Source organism: Gadus morhua, chromosome 1 (genome assembly GCF_902167405.1).
Source record: "Gadus morhua chromosome 1, gadMor3.0, whole genome shotgun sequence".
Lineage (NCBI taxonomy): Eukaryota > Metazoa > Chordata > Actinopteri > Gadiformes > Gadidae > Gadus > Gadus morhua.
In genome coordinates this window covers 5,964,936-5,985,649 of record NC_044048.1, presented here as the reverse complement: position 1 = coordinate 5,985,649, position 20,714 = coordinate 5,964,936, and the positions used below count along the sequence as shown (strand labels likewise).

At 47.6% G+C, this 20,714-nt stretch overlaps 2 protein-coding genes across 5 annotated transcripts; both read left to right on the top strand.

Moving 5' to 3' along the window:
• Positions 1-787: 787 nt before the first annotated feature.
• Positions 788-8,416, top strand: LOC115552290 (isocitrate dehydrogenase [NAD] subunit gamma, mitochondrial). Of its 4 annotated transcripts, none has more exons than XM_030368232.1 (12): positions 788-945; positions 1,306-1,359; positions 1,587-1,592; positions 2,185-2,282; positions 2,808-2,923; positions 3,300-3,360; positions 3,466-3,598; positions 3,875-4,008; positions 4,183-4,285; positions 4,367-4,513; positions 6,698-6,853; positions 7,583-8,416. In XM_030368232.1, the coding sequence occupies exons 1-12, from the start codon at positions 841-843 to the stop codon at positions 7,682-7,684; spliced, it is 1,215 nt and encodes a 404-aa protein (XP_030224092.1). In that variant the 5' UTR covers positions 788-840; the 3' UTR covers positions 7,685-8,416. The 4 variants fall into 4 exon arrangements, with proteins under 4 accessions (XP_030224092.1, XP_030224101.1, XP_030224119.1 ...); XM_030368250.1 differs by having other exon boundaries at positions 790-927; XM_030368241.1 differs by lacking the exon at positions 1,587-1,592.
• Positions 8,417-13,344: 4,928 nt separating this feature from the next.
• LOC115541039 (vasopressin V2 receptor) lies at positions 13,345-19,179 on the top strand. The gene is made up of 7 exons (XM_030352757.1): positions 13,345-13,566; positions 15,822-16,106; positions 16,400-16,645; positions 17,391-17,537; positions 17,757-18,021; positions 18,104-18,313; positions 18,900-19,179. The coding sequence occupies exons 2-7, from the start codon at positions 15,828-15,830 to the stop codon at positions 19,082-19,084; spliced, it is 1,332 nt and encodes a 443-aa protein (XP_030208617.1). The 5' UTR covers positions 13,345-13,566; positions 15,822-15,827; the 3' UTR covers positions 19,085-19,179.
• Positions 19,180-20,714: the final 1,535 nt, after the last annotated feature.

Genomic DNA, 20,714 nt, shown 5'->3' with positions numbered 1-20,714 from the left:
GAGAGAGAGAGAGAGAGAGAGAGAGAGAGAGAGAGAGAGAGAGAGAGAGAGAGAGAGAGAGAGAGAGAGAGAGAGAGAGAGAGAGAGAGAGAGAGAGAGAGAGAGAGAGAGAGAGAGAGAGAGAGAGAGAGAGAGAGAGAGAGAGATAGGGAGGCCATGTAGCTCGGGTTACGCTGAGAAATGTATTTATAAAACTCTACGTTTTCCAATCAAATATATCCTGTTGAGCGGTGACTGGCCCTCAGCTCTCTGAGGGAGGAGAGAGAAACACGCTTTGGTCCAAACGGGATTAATTTTAGTTTGTGATCAGTCTGTATTCTGCACGTAGGCAGCGAGATGCAAACCATCGCTCATCACCACACATCTGACTTCGGAAAGTGGATGCAGCATGTTCTGTTTAAAGTTTTTGCAACCACTTACGATTACGTCCGGTTCGATAAAGTATTGACATGAGAAGCCACATATGGATATGAGCCATGTGTGAACAGAACGAGTGTAACAGGTAGACACTAGTCTTTGGTGCGTCCTCACAGGCTCCATGTCGCCCCTAGTGGAGGCTTTCCGCACGGCCCACTAGGAGAAGAAAAGGGAAAGAAGGGCAACTGTGCAAAGGGGAATATTTATACCAAATGACAAATCTTTTGGTTTTCTATGACAGAACTTAAAATAAATCACAACAACGTTTTGTATTTTGAGGATGGATATATAATATATATATATATAGATATTTTATATTGGTTTTAAGGGATGAATGCGCAGCGCGCCCCCGTGCGGTCCACGGTGAGCTGAAGAAGATGACGCGCAGCGCGCTCCCGTGCGGTCCACAGTGAGCTGAAGAAGATGACGCTCCGCGCTGCGCTGTGCGCTCTATCTAGGGCGGTGAGACCCGGGGGCTGCGGGGGGCTCCCTCTGTCCCGGACCTTACAGGTACAACTAGGGTTCTTTGTGAGTGACGATATCAACTTGGTTTTGTCGTGTTCGCTTCTTTATTGCATCAAATGAAAGCTCCCCGTAAGCTGATTAGTGGGCTAACAGGGCTAGCCCCAGGGTCTGGGTCGCTGTCCCTTCAGCACCTGATTGACTACTAATGTTCCAACTTCCAACGATAGATTCTTACGTGTTCTGGTAGGCCTACCTAAACATGTCAAGACTTTCAAATCGAGTTTTGTTAACTGAAACTTAACTTAAATTATTCATGGCTTTCAACTAGTGTTTAGTTTCCTGAAATCAAATCGAGTCATTAAAATGCATGCTAAAGCCTGAGTGATTACTTTGGTAAATAGCCTACACCTTTTCATCCCACAGGTGTGTGGGGCAACCATCCATGCATCTCATCCAAGACAAGGGTCCACCTATACTGTAAGAATGCAAGAATGTAAAACGATGTATTCCCATGAAAATGGAATTCGGGGAGTATGGAGTGAGCAGCAGGTCTCATCAGGTCCACCCATAACCTAAATTGTGGCGTTTCCCTCATTGTCCTGACCTGTTGTTTGTTCTGTTCAGTTTGTGGCCTACCTGGTTTCCCTCTCCCCTGTGCCTCACTAACCTCTCCTGTTTTCTCCTCCTCTCTGTGTCCCGTCCAGAACATAGTGAGTACAGCTGCTCACAGATTCACATTTCAACAGACATGTATTTCCAGTTATATACTGTTCAGCAATCATGTGCAACAGTGGCATGACTACATTTACATTGTTCACTGTCATGTCTCTTTGAGTAGCCTTAAGCATTGGTCCTGACCCAGGGTGACAAGGCACACTTGAGGCAAGACTAGGTTTGCAAGGAAATGTAATACATGTTCCTGTCATAAATTATAACGAGGCTAGTAAGTGAAAAACTCATCAAAAGTTGTTCCTGTTTATGATACAATCAGTAATATTTATGATTAGCTTTATTATTCTTTGATTATGCCATGTGATGCAAGTTCTTGATCCATTCCAATACATATTTTATAGATAATGAAACAGCCTGTCTCATTAGCATGAACGTATATTTGTGTGCTAACTCTTTGAAGATCTGCAGTGTCTGAAATATCGGGGAGATGTTGATATTTATCAAGAACTTTACACCGGTAGGACCTCCTAGTTGAGGTATTGGTGCATCTTGGCCCTACACGTGTCAAGGGTCTTAGGATGAAGAGGTGTTGTCTCCGTGGGATTCTCATGTCGCCCCTGTGCTGTGCAGCCGCCCCCAGCTCGCTACGGAGGGAGGCACACCGTGACCCTGATCCCCGGGGATGGCATCGGACCGGAGCTCGCCAACCACGTGCGCGAGCTGTTCTGGTGAGAACAACGCATGACACAGCCCCCTTTACGCCGGGAGTCCTTCTGGGAGTATGGTGGCATAGGTCTGTCCTGTTCCTTCCATCTGTCCCTAAGTACGTAGCACGTACCTAGATTTGCCTTAAGCTCAAAAAGCAGCATGCAGGTGGTTCCTTGTTCAGGGGAGGATTTCCCATTAGAACGTGCAGCACAAGGACCAATTTCGTTTGTCTTCTTTTAAATAAACACATTAAGGCATAACTACAAGAATCAATCGACTATCAAGTTCATTGGACAGCAGTCATGTTTCTTTCACTGAGTTATTTTATTATATGGCGTCTGTGCCTCGGTATCCATCGGGTGCTCATCAGGGGGCAGCAGAGGACTAAATACTAAATACATTGATTTCCAACAGGAAAAAAACATTTTCTTTCTCAATAATTCAACCTGATTTAAGAACACTTCGAAATAATGAAGTTGCTCTAAATCTTAATATAATATCAAAAACATACCTACTTAAATCTCTTTTTCCCCCCCGGTTCTTAGGTTCTGTTGTGTGCCAGTGGACTTTGAGCTGGTCAACGTGGACTCCAGCCTTACCGCTGAAGACGACATAAACAACGCCATTATGTCCATCAGACGCAACGGCGTGGCGCTGAAAGGTGTGAGGCAGGGGTCTGAAAACAAGATGGATGCAACTGACATACATTATTATTGTACATTTATATTTACATTTATGTCATATAGCAGACACTTTTATCCAAAGTGACCTTCAATAAGAAGGTGAAAAAACGATATATCGCCGTCAGTACAGTAAGGATGTTCATAGAACCAGAACAGTTGTTGGGGGCTCGGGGGGCTATGCCGAGTCTTAGTGAAATAGGTTATTATTATCCAAATATATTCCCCCTCAGAAAAGGGTTCATCATATGCCCTGGTCCCGGGCCCTCAAAGCGTTTAGTTTTGGCTTGATACATGGTCATATGTCTCATATGATGGTCAACATGCCTTTCTGCGTGTTGTGTTTACTCCCTCCAGGTAACCTGGAGACCAATCACAATCTTCCGCCCTCATACAAGTCACGGAACAACCTTCTGCGGTCAGTGACAAACGTTGACCTTGGACCAAGGAGTCTGTCCTGATAAACCACGTAGACCGATCCCATTCCTCCTTCGCCCTCCTGATGTGTTATTGCGTCCCTCAGCACCTCTCTAGATCTGTATGCCAACGTGATGCACTGCCAGTCACTCCCCGGGGTCAAGACCCGCCACAGGAACATCGACATAATGATCATCAGGGAGAACACCGAGGGGGAGTACAGCAGCCTGGAGCACGAGGTGGGTGCCTCTGGGTTTGACTCCAAAGGTCCGTCTCGCCTTAAGGGAACCATCATGCCTGGGTTGTGTTCTGACAAAGCAGAGTCCTGCTATAGAGTACTAGTTTAAAACAACAACATCCAATGTCACGGAGCTGGGATTTAGGTCACTGGTCAAACTTTTCAGCGGTTTCCTGGCGGAGACAGAATTGGTGTTGCCGACCACTTGTGACAGTACCTTGTGGGACAGTAACTTAAACACATTGTTGAGCCGGTCCCCTCCTCCTTGTGTCTCCAGAGCGTTCCGGGCGTGGTGGAGTGTCTGAAGATCATCACCAGGGTCAATTCCCTTCGCATCGCCGACTTTGCTTTTCAAACGGCGAGGCAGAACGGACGGCGTCGTATCACCGCGGTCCACAAGGCCAACATCATGTCCGTTGTCCTGATCCCCTGACACCTCCCGCATCCTCATTTGCCGGTGACGTCTGTGTACCTCCCTAAAACCGTGTGTGTGTGTGTGTGTGTGTGTGTGTGTGTGTGTGTGTGTGTGTGTGTGTGTGTGTGTGTGTGTGTGTGTGTGTGTGTGTGTGTGTGTCCATCAATCAGGAAGCTGGGCGACGGCCTCTTCCTAGAGTGCTGTAAGGAGGTTGCCAGCGGTTACCCCGACATCGCCTTCGACACCCTCATCGTGGACAACGCCACCATGCAGGTAGCCATGGCAACCTCGAGGTAACAGAATCCTGGTGGGGTTTGTCGCACCGATGACCAAACGTGCACCCCTCTGTGTTAGCTGGTGTCCCGGCCCCAGCAGTTCGACATGATGCTGATGCCCAACCTGTACGGTAACGTGGTGAGCAACGTGTGCGCGGGCCTGGTGGGGGGACCCGGCCTGGTCCCCGGGGCCAACCATGGAGAGCATTACGCCCTGTTTGAAGCGGTGAGCTCCCACCCCTCCACACACACGCCACTCACTCCACACGTGTGCGCCTCGAAAAAAGATGACAATAATCGAAACAATGAAACATCCGAATTCCGCAGGCAAATTAGTTTTATTCAGACCGAAAAGATTCCTTGTGGTGCTCCTACACATAACACACAATCCTAAATCCTAAAGTTACTTAGAAACCAAATATTATTACGGTAATAACTACTCTCCAAAGTCACCTTCCACAGTGGATAGAGGTATAATTAGTGGAAGTAAAGGAAACAAAAACAGGACATACAAAGATGTAAAATAAATATACAAAGAGTGTCTCACTAGGACCAAATACACACTGAACCCCAAACAGACCGTCACGAGGATACAATCAGGATACAAAGATCACCATGTATCTACCGTGGATAAACAAATGAATCAGATCGGCTTCTAAAAGGTGGTTATGGTGATTTCATGAATCCATCAATAGATTTAGAGACTGCAATACTAAATAACCCACAACAATATATATCAACACAAGACACTCCAACCAGGTAGCACCACGCAACTACGCAAAGAGGTTATGTTGGTGGGTAGCAATCATCTCCATGGAACACTTCAATTGTACACGCCTGGAGAAGATCCAGACAGCTTAAGAAGAGCCAACAGTCTTGAGTAGAGCCTACACTGTAAGACTTTGATGTACATTTACAGCTAAATTCTAACACTAATCTACTGTATTAAGATTTTACACTACAATACTCTGAAAAACATGCATTGAGGGAGTCTCAATGATCATTCAAGCATTTCATCAGTCAATGCGTAATTTGAGAGCCATAGCCTGCACATAGCAAAGAATCTTGGGAAAATGACATTTGCCGAGTTGTAGGAAATCAGCACCGAGGTGATTAGGGTGGTGGGATAACCCCTGTGTTGGTTATGCGTTCTGAGGGATGAAATAAAAAGCTACTCTGGTAGTTGAGCGGCGTTAAGGGCGCGTGAGCGCCAATTGATTTAAAATGATTAATTGATTGGAAATGTCATTGTTCTATAAAGGCCGTTGTCTGTAGGGACCCCTGTTTATATAGCTAGAGGTTAGGTGCTTCCTACATATCTAGTTTACTTCCGGTAGAAGACAAATGCTAACATGCCTGAAAATGATCTTTCCACATCATGCTATCTTCTGTATGTTGCGATTACAGCAATCTACTGTATACCAAAAACTGTATTACTGTAAATGAACAGTACCTGCTTCTGAAACGGCTGCCAGTACTTGACTGTAATTTTACAGTAAAAAGGTTTACAGTGTACAGTCGGAGCAGGTCCATGAGGGAATGCCTGTGATGCCCTTTCAGTTTAAGAAGAGCCTACATTTCTAGCAGGCCAATCAGGTGTTGCTTGAGCTGTGATTGGCTGGACTGGGGCGAAGGGGGAAGAGTCTGCTCGATAGACCAATGGCTGGCTGTGAATATGAATCAGATAACAAGATAGCAACACTTCGGGTCGGACTATGTTGGACGGACGTCAAATCTTGCTGCTGCTTCTTGAACTTCAGCCAAATCTAGCTCCGTACTTAGGATGTCTGCTATGCTTGCTGCAGAATAGGACCGATCTAAGCCACCATACTACCTATTTCCCACAATTTATAAAAGCATCCTCGTGTTTGAGACCAATGAAATTAGATTAATTCGAAATTGCGGATGATTTTCAGGCAGGGTAGCGCAGGTATTCTTTGTTCCGTTAACTAATATCTACCGACCATAACCAAATAATAAACTACATGGATGGCACGTTGACCTGACCTTATCCGGCCTCATCCAGATAGAGGGACACTGAACAGAGACCCTGTCCTTATCCTCTCTGGGTTTGTTACATGACTCTTTCAAAAGAGGCTTCCCATAGTGACCCTGTTGATGCTTTATCCCATGGCCCATTCCTGATATGCATGCCATGCATTTACCACATGAACGGGAAATGGGAGCATGTCCATGACTGGCCCAAACCCTGGGTCAGATTGATATCAGATATAATAAACCCTGAGTCAGAATGGTATCAGTTATAATAAACCCTGGGTCAGAATGATATCAGTTATAATAAAGCCTGGGTCAGAATGGTATCAGTTATAATAAAGCCTGGGTCAGAATGATATCAGTTATAATAAAGCCTGGGTCAGAATGATGTGATAAGCGCTGCGCTGTGCCTCAGGGCACCAGGAACACCGGGCGGAGCATCGCTAACAGGAACTCAGCCAACCCCACGGCCATGCTGCTGGCCTCCTGCCTGCTGCTGGACCACCTCAAGCTGCCCGCCTACGCCCACATGATCCGCAGGGCCACGCTGTCCACCGTCACCGAGACACGGGTCTGTCTGTCTGTCTGTCTGTCTGTCTGTCTGTCTGCTCCCCTCTCCGTCTGCCTTCCTGTCTGTCTGCCTATTATTCTGCTCCTCTCTCCCGCTCTCTGTCTGTCTGCTCCTCTCTCCGTCTGCCTGTCTGTCTGTCTGCTCCTCTCTCCGGCTCTCTGTCTGTCTGCTCCTCTCTCCGTCTGCCTGTCTGTCTGTCTGCTCCTCTCTCCGGCTCTCTGTCTGTCTGCCCCTCTCTCCGTCTGCCTGTCTGTCTGTCTGCTCCCCTCTCCGTCTGTCTGTCTGCTCCTCTCTCAGTCTGTCTGTCTGCTCCCCTCTCCGTCTGCCTGTCGGTCTGTCTGTCTGCTCCTCTTTCCGACTGTCTGCCTGCCTGTCCTTCTGTCTGCCCCTCTGCTTTGCGTGGATGTCACAGTCTCAGTCTCTCATATATAACAGGGTTTAACCATGCTAGTATTACCCATTGGTATGCTGATAGGAAAAAAATAAGAGGAAGAAATACCAAAACCTTTCTGTAGAGCTATCCTTTCACACATGGTTAGATTCTTTGCTGAAAACATGCAGAAAAAATGTGTAGGTAAAAACATACAACAGGCAGATACGAGATTAAACAAATAAAAATATCATGTTTTAAATTTCTGGTAACATTAAACATATTTGTCTTGTCAAACATATCATGTTTACTCTTCCCCCTGTGCTTAAAACGGTGGTCCTGTCTCCTCTGATCTACAGATGCACACTGCCGACCTTGGCGGTCAGGCCTCCACCTCAGACGTGATCAAGTCCATCAGGAACGCCATCCAAAGCACCGGGCCGCTGACACAGAGCATCTAGACACAGACACACACACACGCACATACACAAACAGACAAACACAAGAACAGACACACACGCACACACACACACACACACACACACAAAGACAGTCAAACACAAAGAACACGTATGCACACACATGCATGCCTGCAAATATATGCATGCATATATATATATATATGGAGCAAAGAAGTATTATAAGTATTATAAGAAGTATATATAAGTATTGTATCTCTCCTTGTGAGCCATCCTATGCAACTAGCGAGTGACCAATAAGGGCAATTTGACAGTAAAGGAACAGCATAGCAATATTGACTGCACTGAAAAACCTCTGTACACCTATGCAATTATTACAATGTGTATTTTTAGGGCCGTAATGTTTGTATATCACCCTCAAATTCCTGAATGCCAGTTATTTAATACTTCCATGTTGGGATTCCTCATTGTTTGTTAACTGATAGTGTCAGCTTTCTGTTGTATTGTGAGTGTTCACCACATACATGTTTTTGAGTTACCAGCCGCATTTAATCTCGTTCTGTGTTACGCGTTTCCCTTTATCGTAATATGACTCCATTCTACTGTTAATTTATCTCAGTGAGTACTCCCCTACGCTGCCCTAGATTGAAAGGTAAATGTCTGTTCTACATGTTCCCGTCCAGCTGCTCGTGTTCAAAGCACAGCGGTCAAGCTGCTGAATGTGTTGCACCCAGTGCTCTGCACACAGCACAGGAATAAAGAACACTACCTCTGTCTTGTTCCATCTGAGGCTTCTTTATTTACACACTTTGTGATTGAAAAATCCATGTTTCCTTTTAATCATCTAAACTTTGTCTCCTATCGCTTGTATTGTCCAGCCAACCTAGCTGTTTCTAGCGTTATCTAACATTAACCTTTGTGCCTGGGGTAAGCCGGTCATAAGGGAGCAGGGATTCCCTTAGGCATTCCTCTGCTTGATGATAATACAAGCAAGTCTGTCCTTTTAGGTAAACATTTCTGTCACGGGTTCACGGAGTCAGGACACAGTTCTTTGTGGAAATGGAGCGAACTCCTGTTTATTTCCACTTCGATCACACAATCTTAAAGACACACGAACAAAAGGACAACGGTTCACTGTTCAATCCGTCCGTCTCCTGGTTTTACGATGCTCTCTCTGGCTCGCAGAGAGCGTCTTCCTCCTCCCTATCTCAAGCCCCAACTGAAAGACAAGGAGGCACATAAATACACACTTCCTGATTGGGTCAGATTGCAGACACCTGTCCGCAATCAGACCCCATCACCCCAGCAGACCCGGTGCTCCATGCTCCCCCTGCAGGCCAGACGCCGCCCCACCTCCACAATTTCCCTTTCTTGATCATGGACAATTGCAATGTGGGGAGGATGTGAACCTGTTTAAATAGTACCGATCTGTATTCTGGACCCGCACTGCTATAGAGGGGAATCGAAGGTATGCATACATTAAAATAGGTTAATTGTCTACAACTATTGTGATCTTTTTAGCATTTAGAAGTCTCACTTGTCCTAGATTCCATATCTCTTCAAGAAACTGCCACGAAAATGTACACATGTCTAATGAAAGCTGGAAGGGCCCTACTCGTCCAGTCCTTGTCCATTAAGTGTCTAACTGGTTTTGTCATTCTAGACATTATTGCAGAAAGAGGTTGGAAGTTGAGGACATTTAAGTATTTAAATTTCATCCATTTATCTTTCCAAGTGGAAGAGAAAGCGTATACACATTCAAATATGATGTAGGGTTAGGGTTAACCCTATCAGATTATTAATCTCTGATTGGCCAATTCATCCTAGAACCTTCACAACATGTAGGTTGTAGTGTAATGAACATATGTATTTTTTATAAGTTACTGAAGCTACAAATATATGAAGCGTTTGTGAAAAAATATACCTTAGAATTAATAATTCTGAATGGCTTTGACCTTTGGGGAACGGTGTGCAGGTGCGTGCGTGGGGTTCTGTGTGTGTGTGTGTGTGTGTGTGTGTGTGTGTGTGTGTGTGTGTGTGTGTGTGTGTGTGTGTGTGTGTGTGAGTGTGTGTGTGTGTGTGTGTGTGTGTGTGTGTGTGTGTGTGTGTGTGTGTGTGTGTGTGTGTGTGTGTGTGTGTGTGAGTGTTTATGTATCAAATCAATCAATCAAATCAAATTTATTGTCATTTTGTTGATCGAACAACAAAACGAGAAGGCGTTTCTCAGGGATCAAGATCACATACATTACAAACAAACGTCCCAATGATGAATAAATAAATAATAGATAAAGTCCAGTGGGAAGATTTAGGACGCTGGTGCATTGAGCATCCTGACAGCTTGAGGCAGGAAGCTGTTCCGCAGCCTGGTGGTGGAGCATCTTAAGCTGCGATAGCGCTTCTTGGAGGGTAGGATCTTAAAGAAGTTGTTCAGAGGGTGAGAGGGGTCTCTCACTATTTTCTGGGCCCTATTCCTGCAGCGGCTTTGGAATATGTCCTGGACAGAGGGAAGTGAGGCTCCAATGACCTTTTCCGCTGATCTCACCACTCTTTGCAGGGCCTTTTTGTCCGCCGCACTGCAGCTGGAGAACCAGGTAGAGATGGCGTACGTCAGCACACTCTCCACTGCCCCCCTGTAGAATGTGGTGAGGATACTGGGAGGTAGTGAGGCCTGATGGAGTTTCCTCAGGAAGTACAATCTCTGTTGGGCTCGCTTCACTAGCCCAGTGGTGTTTTTGGACCAGGAAAGGTTGTCAGAGATCTGTACTCCCAGGAACCTGATGTTCTCCACCTTTTCCACTTCACGATTACTGATGCAGAGGGGTGTGTGCTTAGGTTTTGATCTACGGAAGTCCACAATCATTTCCTTGGTCTTTTCCGCATTGAGCACCAGGTTGTTGTCTCTGCACCATCTCTCAAACAGATTGACCTCCTCTCTGTAATAGGATTCCTCATTCCCATGAATGAGACCCACGACTGTAGTGTCATCTGCAAACTTAACAATCATGTTGTTCTTGTGCCTTGGCACACAGTCATGGGTCAGCAGCGTGTACAGCAGAGGACTGAGCACACATCCCTGGGGGGATCCTGTACTCAGTGTGATGGATTTGGAGATTTTTTTCCCAACACGAACTGACTGTGGTCGCTCCAACAGGAAATCCAGTATCCAGTGACAGAGGGTGGGGTTTAGGCCCAGGAGGAGAAGTTTATCCATCAGTCTCTGCGGCAAGATGGTGTTAAATGCAGAGCTGAAGTCAACATACAGTATTCTAGCATAGGTGTCTCTCTGTTCTAGATGGGTGAGTACTGTATGCAGGGTGGTGGATATTGCATCCTCTGTGGAACGGTTTGAACGGTAGGCATACTGATGAGGATCCAGTGATGCAGGTAGGCTGGATGTGATGTGTGGTTTGATTAAACGTTCAAAACACTTCATCACTATTGGGGTCAATGCAACAGGACGGTAGTCATTCAGACAGGACACAACAGACTTTTTTGCAACTGGAACGATGATGGATGTTTTGAAGCATCTGGGTACAGTGGCTTGACAGAGAGAGATGTTGAAAATGTCTGTTAGAACATCTGTCAGCTCATCAGCACAGGCTTGGAGCGCCCTCCCCGGAACGTTGTCCGGGCCGGCTGCTTTCCGAGGGTTGATCTTGGCCAGGGTTCTCCTGGTGTCAGCTGGGCTGATGGCCACAGGTGGCTGACCGGATGGAGGGGAGAGTCCAGTCCCCCCTCTCGTTGGCCCTCCTGGTGCCTCAAACCGGGCAAAAAAGTCATTGAGTCTGTCAGGGAGAGAAACATCACTGTCCTCAATCCTCTGCCTGGTCTTGTACTGAGTGATTTGTTGAACCCCCTGCCACATTTGCCTGGTGTTTCCTGTGCTACAGAGGTTCTCCTTGATTATCCCTGCATGGCGTCTTTTGGGTGCTCTGATCCCTCTGGAGAGAGCTGATCTGGCTGAGCAGAGAGCGGCCTTGTCTCCTCCACTGTACGCAGCATCCCGAGCCTTTAACAGCTGACGTACCTCAGCAGTCATCCAGGGTTTTTGGTTGTTCCGTACTATATAGGTCTTCATCACAGTAACATCCTCTGTGCACTTGGCAATGTAGCTCATCACCGTTTCAGCATATTCTTCAATGTTAATATGATGCTCACCCTGAGATGCAGCTGTTTTAAAAATCTCCCAGTTAGTGCATTTAAAACAGTCCTGCAGCGCTGAGACTGCTCCATCTGGCCACACCCTGATGTGTGACTGGGTTGCCCTAGTTCGTATCAGCCTGGGTTTGTAAGTTGGAACCAGCAGCACAGATTTATGGTCTGAAAGGCCAATATGGGGTTGAGGAATGGCCTTATATGCCTCAGCAGTGTTGGAATAGACCAAATCAAGTATATTTTCTCCTCTTGTTTTAAAGTCCACATATTGCTTGAATCCGGGGAGCACAGTCTTTAAGCTAATGTGGTTGAAGTCTCCTGCAACAACCACAAAGCTGTCCGGGTGTTTTGTCAACAGTGCGCTGATGACAAATGTGTGTGTGCATGAGTGTGTGTGTAAGTGAGTGTTTGTGTGTGTGTATCTGTGTGTACTTGAGTGTGCGAGTGCCTGCGTTCTGTTTGAGTTTGTTCGGTGTGTGTGTGTGTGGGTGTGTGTGTGTGTGTGTGGGTGTGTGTGTGTGTGTTTGTGTGTGTGTGTGTGTGTGCGTGTGTGTGGGTGTAGGTGTGTGCGCTCTGTGTGTGTAGTGTGTGTGTGTGTGTGTGTGTGTGTGAGTGTGTAGGTGTGTGCGCTCTGTGTGTGTAGTGTTGCTTGAGGTCCCTCAGTGGGCCCCTCGGTCAGTTAAAGCTTTCATAACGAGGAAGCGATTGAGCTGAAGCAAAGCAATTAGCGTGCCATCAGCTGCGTGTGTGTGTGCTGGGGCCGGGGCCTGTCAGAGAGGATGTGAGGACATGACCGTGATTATTGTTGTAATTGTTATTTGGGCTGTTTATTAGGAAACCTTCGGCAAGGGGTCCTGACCCCCAAACATGGGATCAATCTGGCATGCTGATTTTTAGCCATTAAGTATTGTTTTGTTTCCATTGAATTGTGTAGCTTGTATGTGCATGCAGGTGCCCAAGTCCAAATAGGTGCCCAAGTGTGTATCATTCTGTGTGTGTGTGTGTGTGTGTGTGTGTGTGTGTGTGTGTGTGTGTGTGTGTGTGTGTGTGTGTGTGTGTGTGTGTGTGTGTGTGTGTGTGTGTGTGTGTGTGTGTGTGTGTGTGCTCATGTCTGGTGCCAGGCTCTGTCCCATATGAAGATCGAAGATAGGAATCACGTCAATGGACCAAAACACAACGCTCCATCAATGCTTTCATCAACCCTCCCTCTCTCACTCTGTTACTCTCTCTGAAACTCTCCCTCTCCCTATCTCTAACCTTTTTCATATTGATTAAAAATGACCACCAGAGCAAAGAGGGTGGGATGCAATGAGTGTAAAAGAGGAGGTCCAAAACAAGTGAGAGAGAGAGAGAGAGAGAGAGAGAGAGAGAGAGAGAGAGAGAGAGAGAGAGAGAGAGAGAGAGAGAGAGAGAGAGAGAGAGAGAGGGAGGGAGAGGGTGAGGGAGAGGGTGAGGGAGAGAGAGGGAGAGGGAGAGGGAGAGAGGGAGAGGGAGAGAGGGAGGGAGAGAGGGAGGGAGAGAGAGAGAGGGAGAGGGAGAGAGGGGCAGAGAAGCAGGAAGTGGACAGTAAGACGAGGAGTCAACAGCAGGAGCTGGCAGAGGTCACTCTGAGTGTAATAACTGAGAAGAAATTATACACCGGCGCGCACACACACACACACACACACCCAGCGAAACAGTCTGGAACCGACCTGTGAATGCAACAGTGGATCATGTTGTACTGCTTTCCACAGATGCCTGCCGAGAAACTCAAGGCTTGGACCAGTTGAGTGAGTACCTCCTCATCCACGCATGCTTTGATTGAAAAACATTCCAGCGCACATGTCCTGAGCACACGCAGAGCGTGGACGCAGCCCAGCTGGGGAAGTAGATCTGGGTGGGAGGCAGTTGTAGGGTTTGCCATGTATTAACATTACTGTTGAACAAGACTTCAAGTAAAGGGCATCTGTGTGTTTATATTGGAGTAGTATATGGATGGGTAAGGATATGGTGGTTTTTATCATGAAATGTTGAGCTTTGGGTTTCCTGTGAAGAACAGCAACAACGTGACTGTTCCAGTGATTATCCTCAACCTTTAGAGGTTTGTTTATCAAATAGTTTGGTTTCTTTAAAGAGCTGATTTCAGAGGCTAACAGGACTGTGTAATTGTCAGCTGACTTTAAGCGACCCTCCAAGAAATACACATGCACCTGTAAAGTGTTGAATTCAGCAAATAATTGCATTTTCTGTGTTCTGAGTTTATATCTCATGTCTATTTTGCATTGAATATGGGAAGCAGTCTAATAACTTAAGCAAAAAGGTTTCTATTCACCAAAGGACATCCTTGATTGCCGATTTCAAACCAACCACAATGCCATTTATTTTAACCTCACTAGCATGGCATTTTGGAATCATCTTAATTGATTTAATTTAATTAATTCAACGGATGAAATATGTGTGTAGGGTGAACTTTTGTCACAAAGTTACGCATACACAGCGATTGTAGCTTGAACATGAGACCGTCCATCGAGACAAAGGTCAACTAGGGGTCAATTTAGGTAAGCATTGGCCTCAATCATCATCCTGTATGTCTATCTGCAGTGGTGGCCGGGGTCTCATGGCTTCTTGTGAAACCGAGTGAAAGCAATGGGTCCCCATAGTGTGTTAATGGGGGTCTCAGGACACATGTCTCCTTTCTGTATGTCTTTGTGTGTGTGTCTTTGTGTCGTTGTGGCGAACAGTTTAATGTCTACAGTTATATGACCGCCATCGCCGGGGTCAGCCCTCACCGCCTCTCCCGCTGCTCTCTCCTCTTACACACACATACACACACACAGACACACACACACACACACACACACACACACACACACACACACACACACACACACACACACACACACACACACACACACACACACACACACACACACACACACACAAACACAACCATGCAGACGCACACAGGCACACACAAAGCTGAAGTTAATAAGGCTCCAACAGTGTTTGTGTGCTCACTCAAGCTCTTGTGATTCTGGTGCCACACAATCTAAGGCCTATTTGCAATCATTACCACGCTTCAAAGGGTCCCTGTAAACACATTAACACACACAAAAACATAGAAACACACACGCAAGCACCACACACACACACACACACAGATAGAAACACAAAACACACACACACACACACACACGCACACACACACACGCACACACACACACACACACACAAGCACACTTCACATTGGCCTCTCACTGGTAATCCCAGGATTAATGGGAGGCTTACGGCCGTCCGCTAATCAGCATCACACGTTAACAGGAAGTCAGCAACCGGCGAACGGACGGTTAGCTGCATCTACCTCCCCAACCATACCAACTACAGCCCTGGTACAGGCAACCAGGCCACTGGAGAACACCTCCCACTGCTAGAACATAGAAACGTTTGGATACAGCAGTATACTGATCCTAATCACTAGTTCATAGAAACGTGTGGATAGAGCAATCTACGATCAATAACACTAGAACATAGAAACGTGTGGATTGAGCAGTATACGATCAATAACACTAGAACATAGAAACGTGTGAATAGAGCAGTATACGATCAATAACACTAGAACATAGAAACGTGTGAATAGAGCAGTATACAATCAATAACACTAGAACATAGAAACGTGTGGATAGAGCAGTATACCGATCAATAACACTAGAACATAGAAACGTGTGAATAGAGCGGTATACGATCAATAACACTAGAACATAGAAACGTGTTGATAGAGCAGTATACAATCAATAACACTAGAACATAGAAACGTGTGGATTGAGCAGTATACGATCAATAACACTAGAACATAGAAACGTGTGGATAGAGCAGTATCGCCGCTCCTTTCCTCCTCCACTCTCCCCTATCGCCACCTCTCCTCCTCTCCTCCTTTCCTCTCCCCTCTCCTCTTCTATCCTCTCCTAACCTCCTCTCCTCTCGACTCCTCTCTGCTACTGACTTCTTATTCTCTCTCTCCATGATGTTCCTGAATGTCCTCTGACAGGGCGCAATGGCGGTCTCCTTGGCAACAGACTCATATCTGCCCGACAATTCATCCGTAATCTCGGCGGGCCGTTGGGAGAAGGTTACTAACGCGACGGGCGGGTGGGAGCGGGACGCCCTGCTGGCGGTGGCTGAGGTGGTGGTCCTCGCCGTCATCCTGGCGATGGCGCTCCTCGGCAACGGACTGGTCCTGGCGGTGTTGCTAAGGCGGCGGCGGCGTCACAATCCGCTGCACCAGTTCATGATGAATCTGTGTCTGGCCGACCTGGTGGTGGCCTTGTTCCAGGTGACCCATGCACACGCAAACACACACAGACACACGCACACGCGCACGCGCACACCAACACAAACACACAGACACCACACACACGCACCCAGACAAACACACTCACACACACAAACACGCACACACAAACCCAAACATACACTTGCACACAGGCACACGCACAAACACACTTATACACAAAAACGCAAACACACACACATGCATATACTCAAACACACACAGACGTCGTGATATTAATCGCCATCAGATTGAAAGAGTGTGTGAATGGTTCCACTCCTCTGTGGCACCCCAAGGTGCTTCCTCAGCTGGTGTGGGACGCCAGGGGGAGCTTCCCCGGTCCAGACCTCCTGTGCCGCTTGGTGAAATACCTCCAGGTCCTGGGGATGTTCGCCTCCTCCTACATGATCGTCGCCATGACCATGGACCGGCACTACGCCATCTGCTGCCCCCTGCAGGCCTACCGTGGAGCGGCCCTCCAGCGCTGGAACAACCTCATCCTCCTGGCCTGGGGCCTGTCTCTGCTGCTCAGCCTGCCACAGGTAGAGGGAGAGGGGGAGGGGGGGAGGGAGGGAGGGGGAGAGAGAGAGAGAGAGAGAGAGAGAGAGAGAGAGAGAGAGAGAGAGAGAGAGAGAGAGAGAAAGAGAGAGAGAGAGAGAGAGAGAGAGAGAGAGAGAGAGAGAGAGAGAGAGAGAGAGAGAGAGAGAGAGAGAGAGAGAGAGAGAGAGAGAGATAGAGAGAGACAGGGAGGGGGAGGGAAAGAGTGGGAGGAAGACAGAGAGAAAGAGAGGGAGAGAGAGAGTGCGGGAGATAGAGGGTGAGAGCGAGAAAGAGATTGAGAGAGAGACATAGAGAGGCAGGGAGGGGGAGGGAAAGAGTGGGAGAAAGACAGAGAGAGAGAGAGGGAGAGAGAGAGAGAGAGAGAGAGAGAGAGAGAGAGAGAGAGAGAGAGAGAGAGAGAGAGAGAGAGAGAGAGAGAGAGGCAGAGACAGAGAGAGAGACCGAGCGGGGGAGAAGGAGAGGGAGAGAGAGAGATATTGAAAGATGGGGAGGGGAAGGGAAACAGACATGGAATGGCTACGGAGGGAGATAGATAGATATAGAAACATAGGACCAACAGCATCCTGGACATCTCACTGGCTGACTTCTGCACTGTTTGAGTGGTGGTCTAGAACTCACTTGGTCGAGCTCTAACCTTTGGTGGGATTACAAATTCAATTGTTTGAGAAAAAATCAAGAATTTAGGAATTACTTCAACGTATGTTCTATAAATGACCCCTCCCCTAGGTGTTTATCTTCTCCCGCTCGGAGGTGGCTCCAGGGGTCTATGAGTGCTGGGGAACTTTTGCAGAATCCTGGGGTCTCAAGGCCTATGTGACCTGGATGACCTTGGCCATCTTCATCGTGCCTGTCCTCATCATCACCATCTGTCAGGTAAGAACGCTTTATAAAACAATGCTATACCACACTGCACTATTCGATACTGTACCAAACTATACTGCAGTATACTGTACACTATACAATACTGTACTATACTGTACCATAATATACCATCCTAAACGATACTATACTGCTCTGACTGCTGCCCCCTCCTGGTGGGGGCGTGTAATGCTGCTCTGACCCTGCAGCTGCTCTCACTGCCCCCTGGTCTAGGTGAGGATCTTCCGGGAGATCCACAGAAGCCTGTATCTCAGCTCGGAGCGCAGCCTCTCCCCCGCCTCCCTCCCCCCCTCCAGACGGGACAGCCAGAGGGGGGCGGGACCGTCCAGCCTGTCTTTATTCGCCCTCAGTTTCCATGGGAATAAAATCCCCTCGGCTACCGCATCGTCCAATCAGCAGCTGCCCATGGGTCGCCTGAGGTCCAAGAGCCACCCCGTGTCTCGTTCTGTTGACCTCACCAGCGCCGATGCGGCCCCGGGTGAGGGAACACACAGCACGCCAGGCGGCCATCTTGGATCGGTTGGCATCAGCTGTTGAGCACCTGTCTTATATCCCCCTAGGCGGTCCGCAGCCAGCGCTCTCTGTCCTCAGCTCTGGAGGCCCCCGTTGGGCCCCTGGGCTGGGGCCCCCCGCTGGGCCAGCCTTCAGATGGAGAGGGATGTCCAAGACGGTCCGGATGACCCTGGTCATAGTGCTGGTCTACTCTGTCTGCTGGGCCCCCTTCTTCAGCGTCCAGCTGTGGGCGGCATGGGCCCCTGACCCCCCGCAGAGTACACACCCACACACACACACACACACTAACGCACGCACTCACACACAGGCACGCACGCACACACCACACACACACACACACACACACACAGGCACGCACGCACACACACCACACAAATGCCCGCACTCACACAGGCACACTCAGACGCACGCACGCACGCACACAAGCACACTAACGCACGCACTCACACACAGGCACGCACACACCACACACACACACACACAAATGCCTGCACTCAGACACTCACACACACGCACACATAAGAACTCATGCACACGAACAAGCACGTCCGCTCTGTGCTCGAGGCTACCTCTCCTGGTACACACTGGCACCAAGTCTCCTACAAAGCACCTTGGTCCCTGGCCACTAGCCCTCAGCTGCGCAGAAGCATAGCTCGTTTAGCGTCTTGAAGCTAAACTCCTCGCTAAACACATCTGGAATGTGCTCATTAATAATCGTGTCAATTGAGAAGATTGTTTGTATTCCCCCCATTACCATCACTATCAAAGTTTGTGTCTGTGTGTATGTGTGCATGTGTGTGTGTGCGTGTGCACGTGTATGTGCTCGTGCATGTGTGTGTGTAGGTGCCATGTTCACGCTGCTCATGCTGCTGGCCAGCCTCAACTCGTGCACCAACCCCTGGATCTACTCCGCCTTCTCCAGCAGCGTCTCCCCGGAGCTCCGGCTGCTGCTGCTCTGCCGGGGGCCCGCCCCGCGCCGGGGCTCCTGCCCCACCGACTCCACGGGCACGCACGCCTCCACCTCCTGAGGCCCCGCCCCCTGGTCCCTCCTCCAACTCCGGAGGCTCCGCCCCTTTCCCCGCCTCCACCTCCTGAGGCCCCGCCCCCTGGTCCCTCCTCCACCTCCTGAGGCCCCGCCCCCTGGCCCCGCCTCCACCTCCTGGGGGGCCTCCCCCTGGGCCCGCCTCCACCTCCTGGGCCCACCTGCACCTCATGGGGCCCCGCCCACTCTCCCCGCGTCCACCTCCTGGGGGCCCGCCCCTGTCCCCGCCTCCACCTCCTGGGGCCCCGCCCCCTGGCCCCGCCTCCACCTCCTGGGGGCCTCTGTCCCGCTGGCCCTGTACTTCATATTACTTTATAGACTTGATGTCAGTCCTCAAAGTAAACCCAGGATATGGTAGAAAACATTTTGAGATACTAGAAGTTATACATGAGCAGAGGCTAATGATTTCATTGAATTGTGAACCAATGTAAATATGATGTTACTCTAATCTTTGTTTGCTTTGTTGACGTATTGGATATACAAGGAGAGCAGTGTTTTTGGTCACACTTTCAACAAAAGAAATGGACTAAAACTGAATGCCTTACAAAAGGGTTTAATCGTTCTCTCATTCATCATCTCAGAGTCATACAAACAAAACCTTACTCATACATCCAATACAGCTCAAACACATCCAATAGAAGAGGAACTCAATTCCACATTATCCTATTTGTTCTTTTGGAAACAAAACAAAAAGTTGCTGCAGCAAAGTACCCTTTTTCATAGCGTAGAAAAAGCTGTCAAACAGTTATCTTCATGGTTATATCCTAAGATGTATCCCTTGATATCCCAGCTATCTTAATGGCAACAAAACATACACTAATAAAAAGACATAACAACTCAATGCATGTCGTTTTTGCATCAATATTGTTTGGCAAGCTCAAGAACGAGGGTCGTATGAAGAATGAAACTCCAGGAGTCTACCCTCTGTCGTGTATTTTGGGCCATCGATCCAGAGGGAACTGCTCAGAGACGACTTCCAGTCGTTTCATTACACAGCAGAGTTCCAGAGGATATTCTGTATGGGATATACTTCTGGCAGTCAGGGGGCCCTAACTTTACTTTTAGTCATTTATAAAACAACCAACGTTATTGAGTTACAAAAATTCTATGATATTAAAGAGCAGAACAATAAAAATAAAAAGGGGAGAGGGAATCACACTTTGTCTGCAATTCATGAACTATAAAAAAAAAAACTTGAAATCATTTAATTCATATTTCTCATCCAAAAATAACGTGGCACACATTTAAAAAATATACATTTTTGAGTAAACAAACATGCTTGTCATTTCAATAGACATGATTACACCAGAATAGTGGTTCAATCTGTCATTTCTGATGGTTGACCAAAGCACAGAAGTGTTTCATTCTAAAAAGCTAAACGTTTACTTATAGCACTACAGTATAGTACTACAGTACTTCATACTAATTATTCATGTTGAAACCGGATCTTGCACTTTAGATATTACGGGTTATGTTTTATGTATAACACTATGATTTGTCAGATTATCATTTTACAGTGGGTCTAAATTAATAAAAAGCTTTTGAAGTAAAACAAAAGCGGTTACATGAAAATACAGCACTACTTAAAACATGGTTATGAGTGCTATGTGGTATTA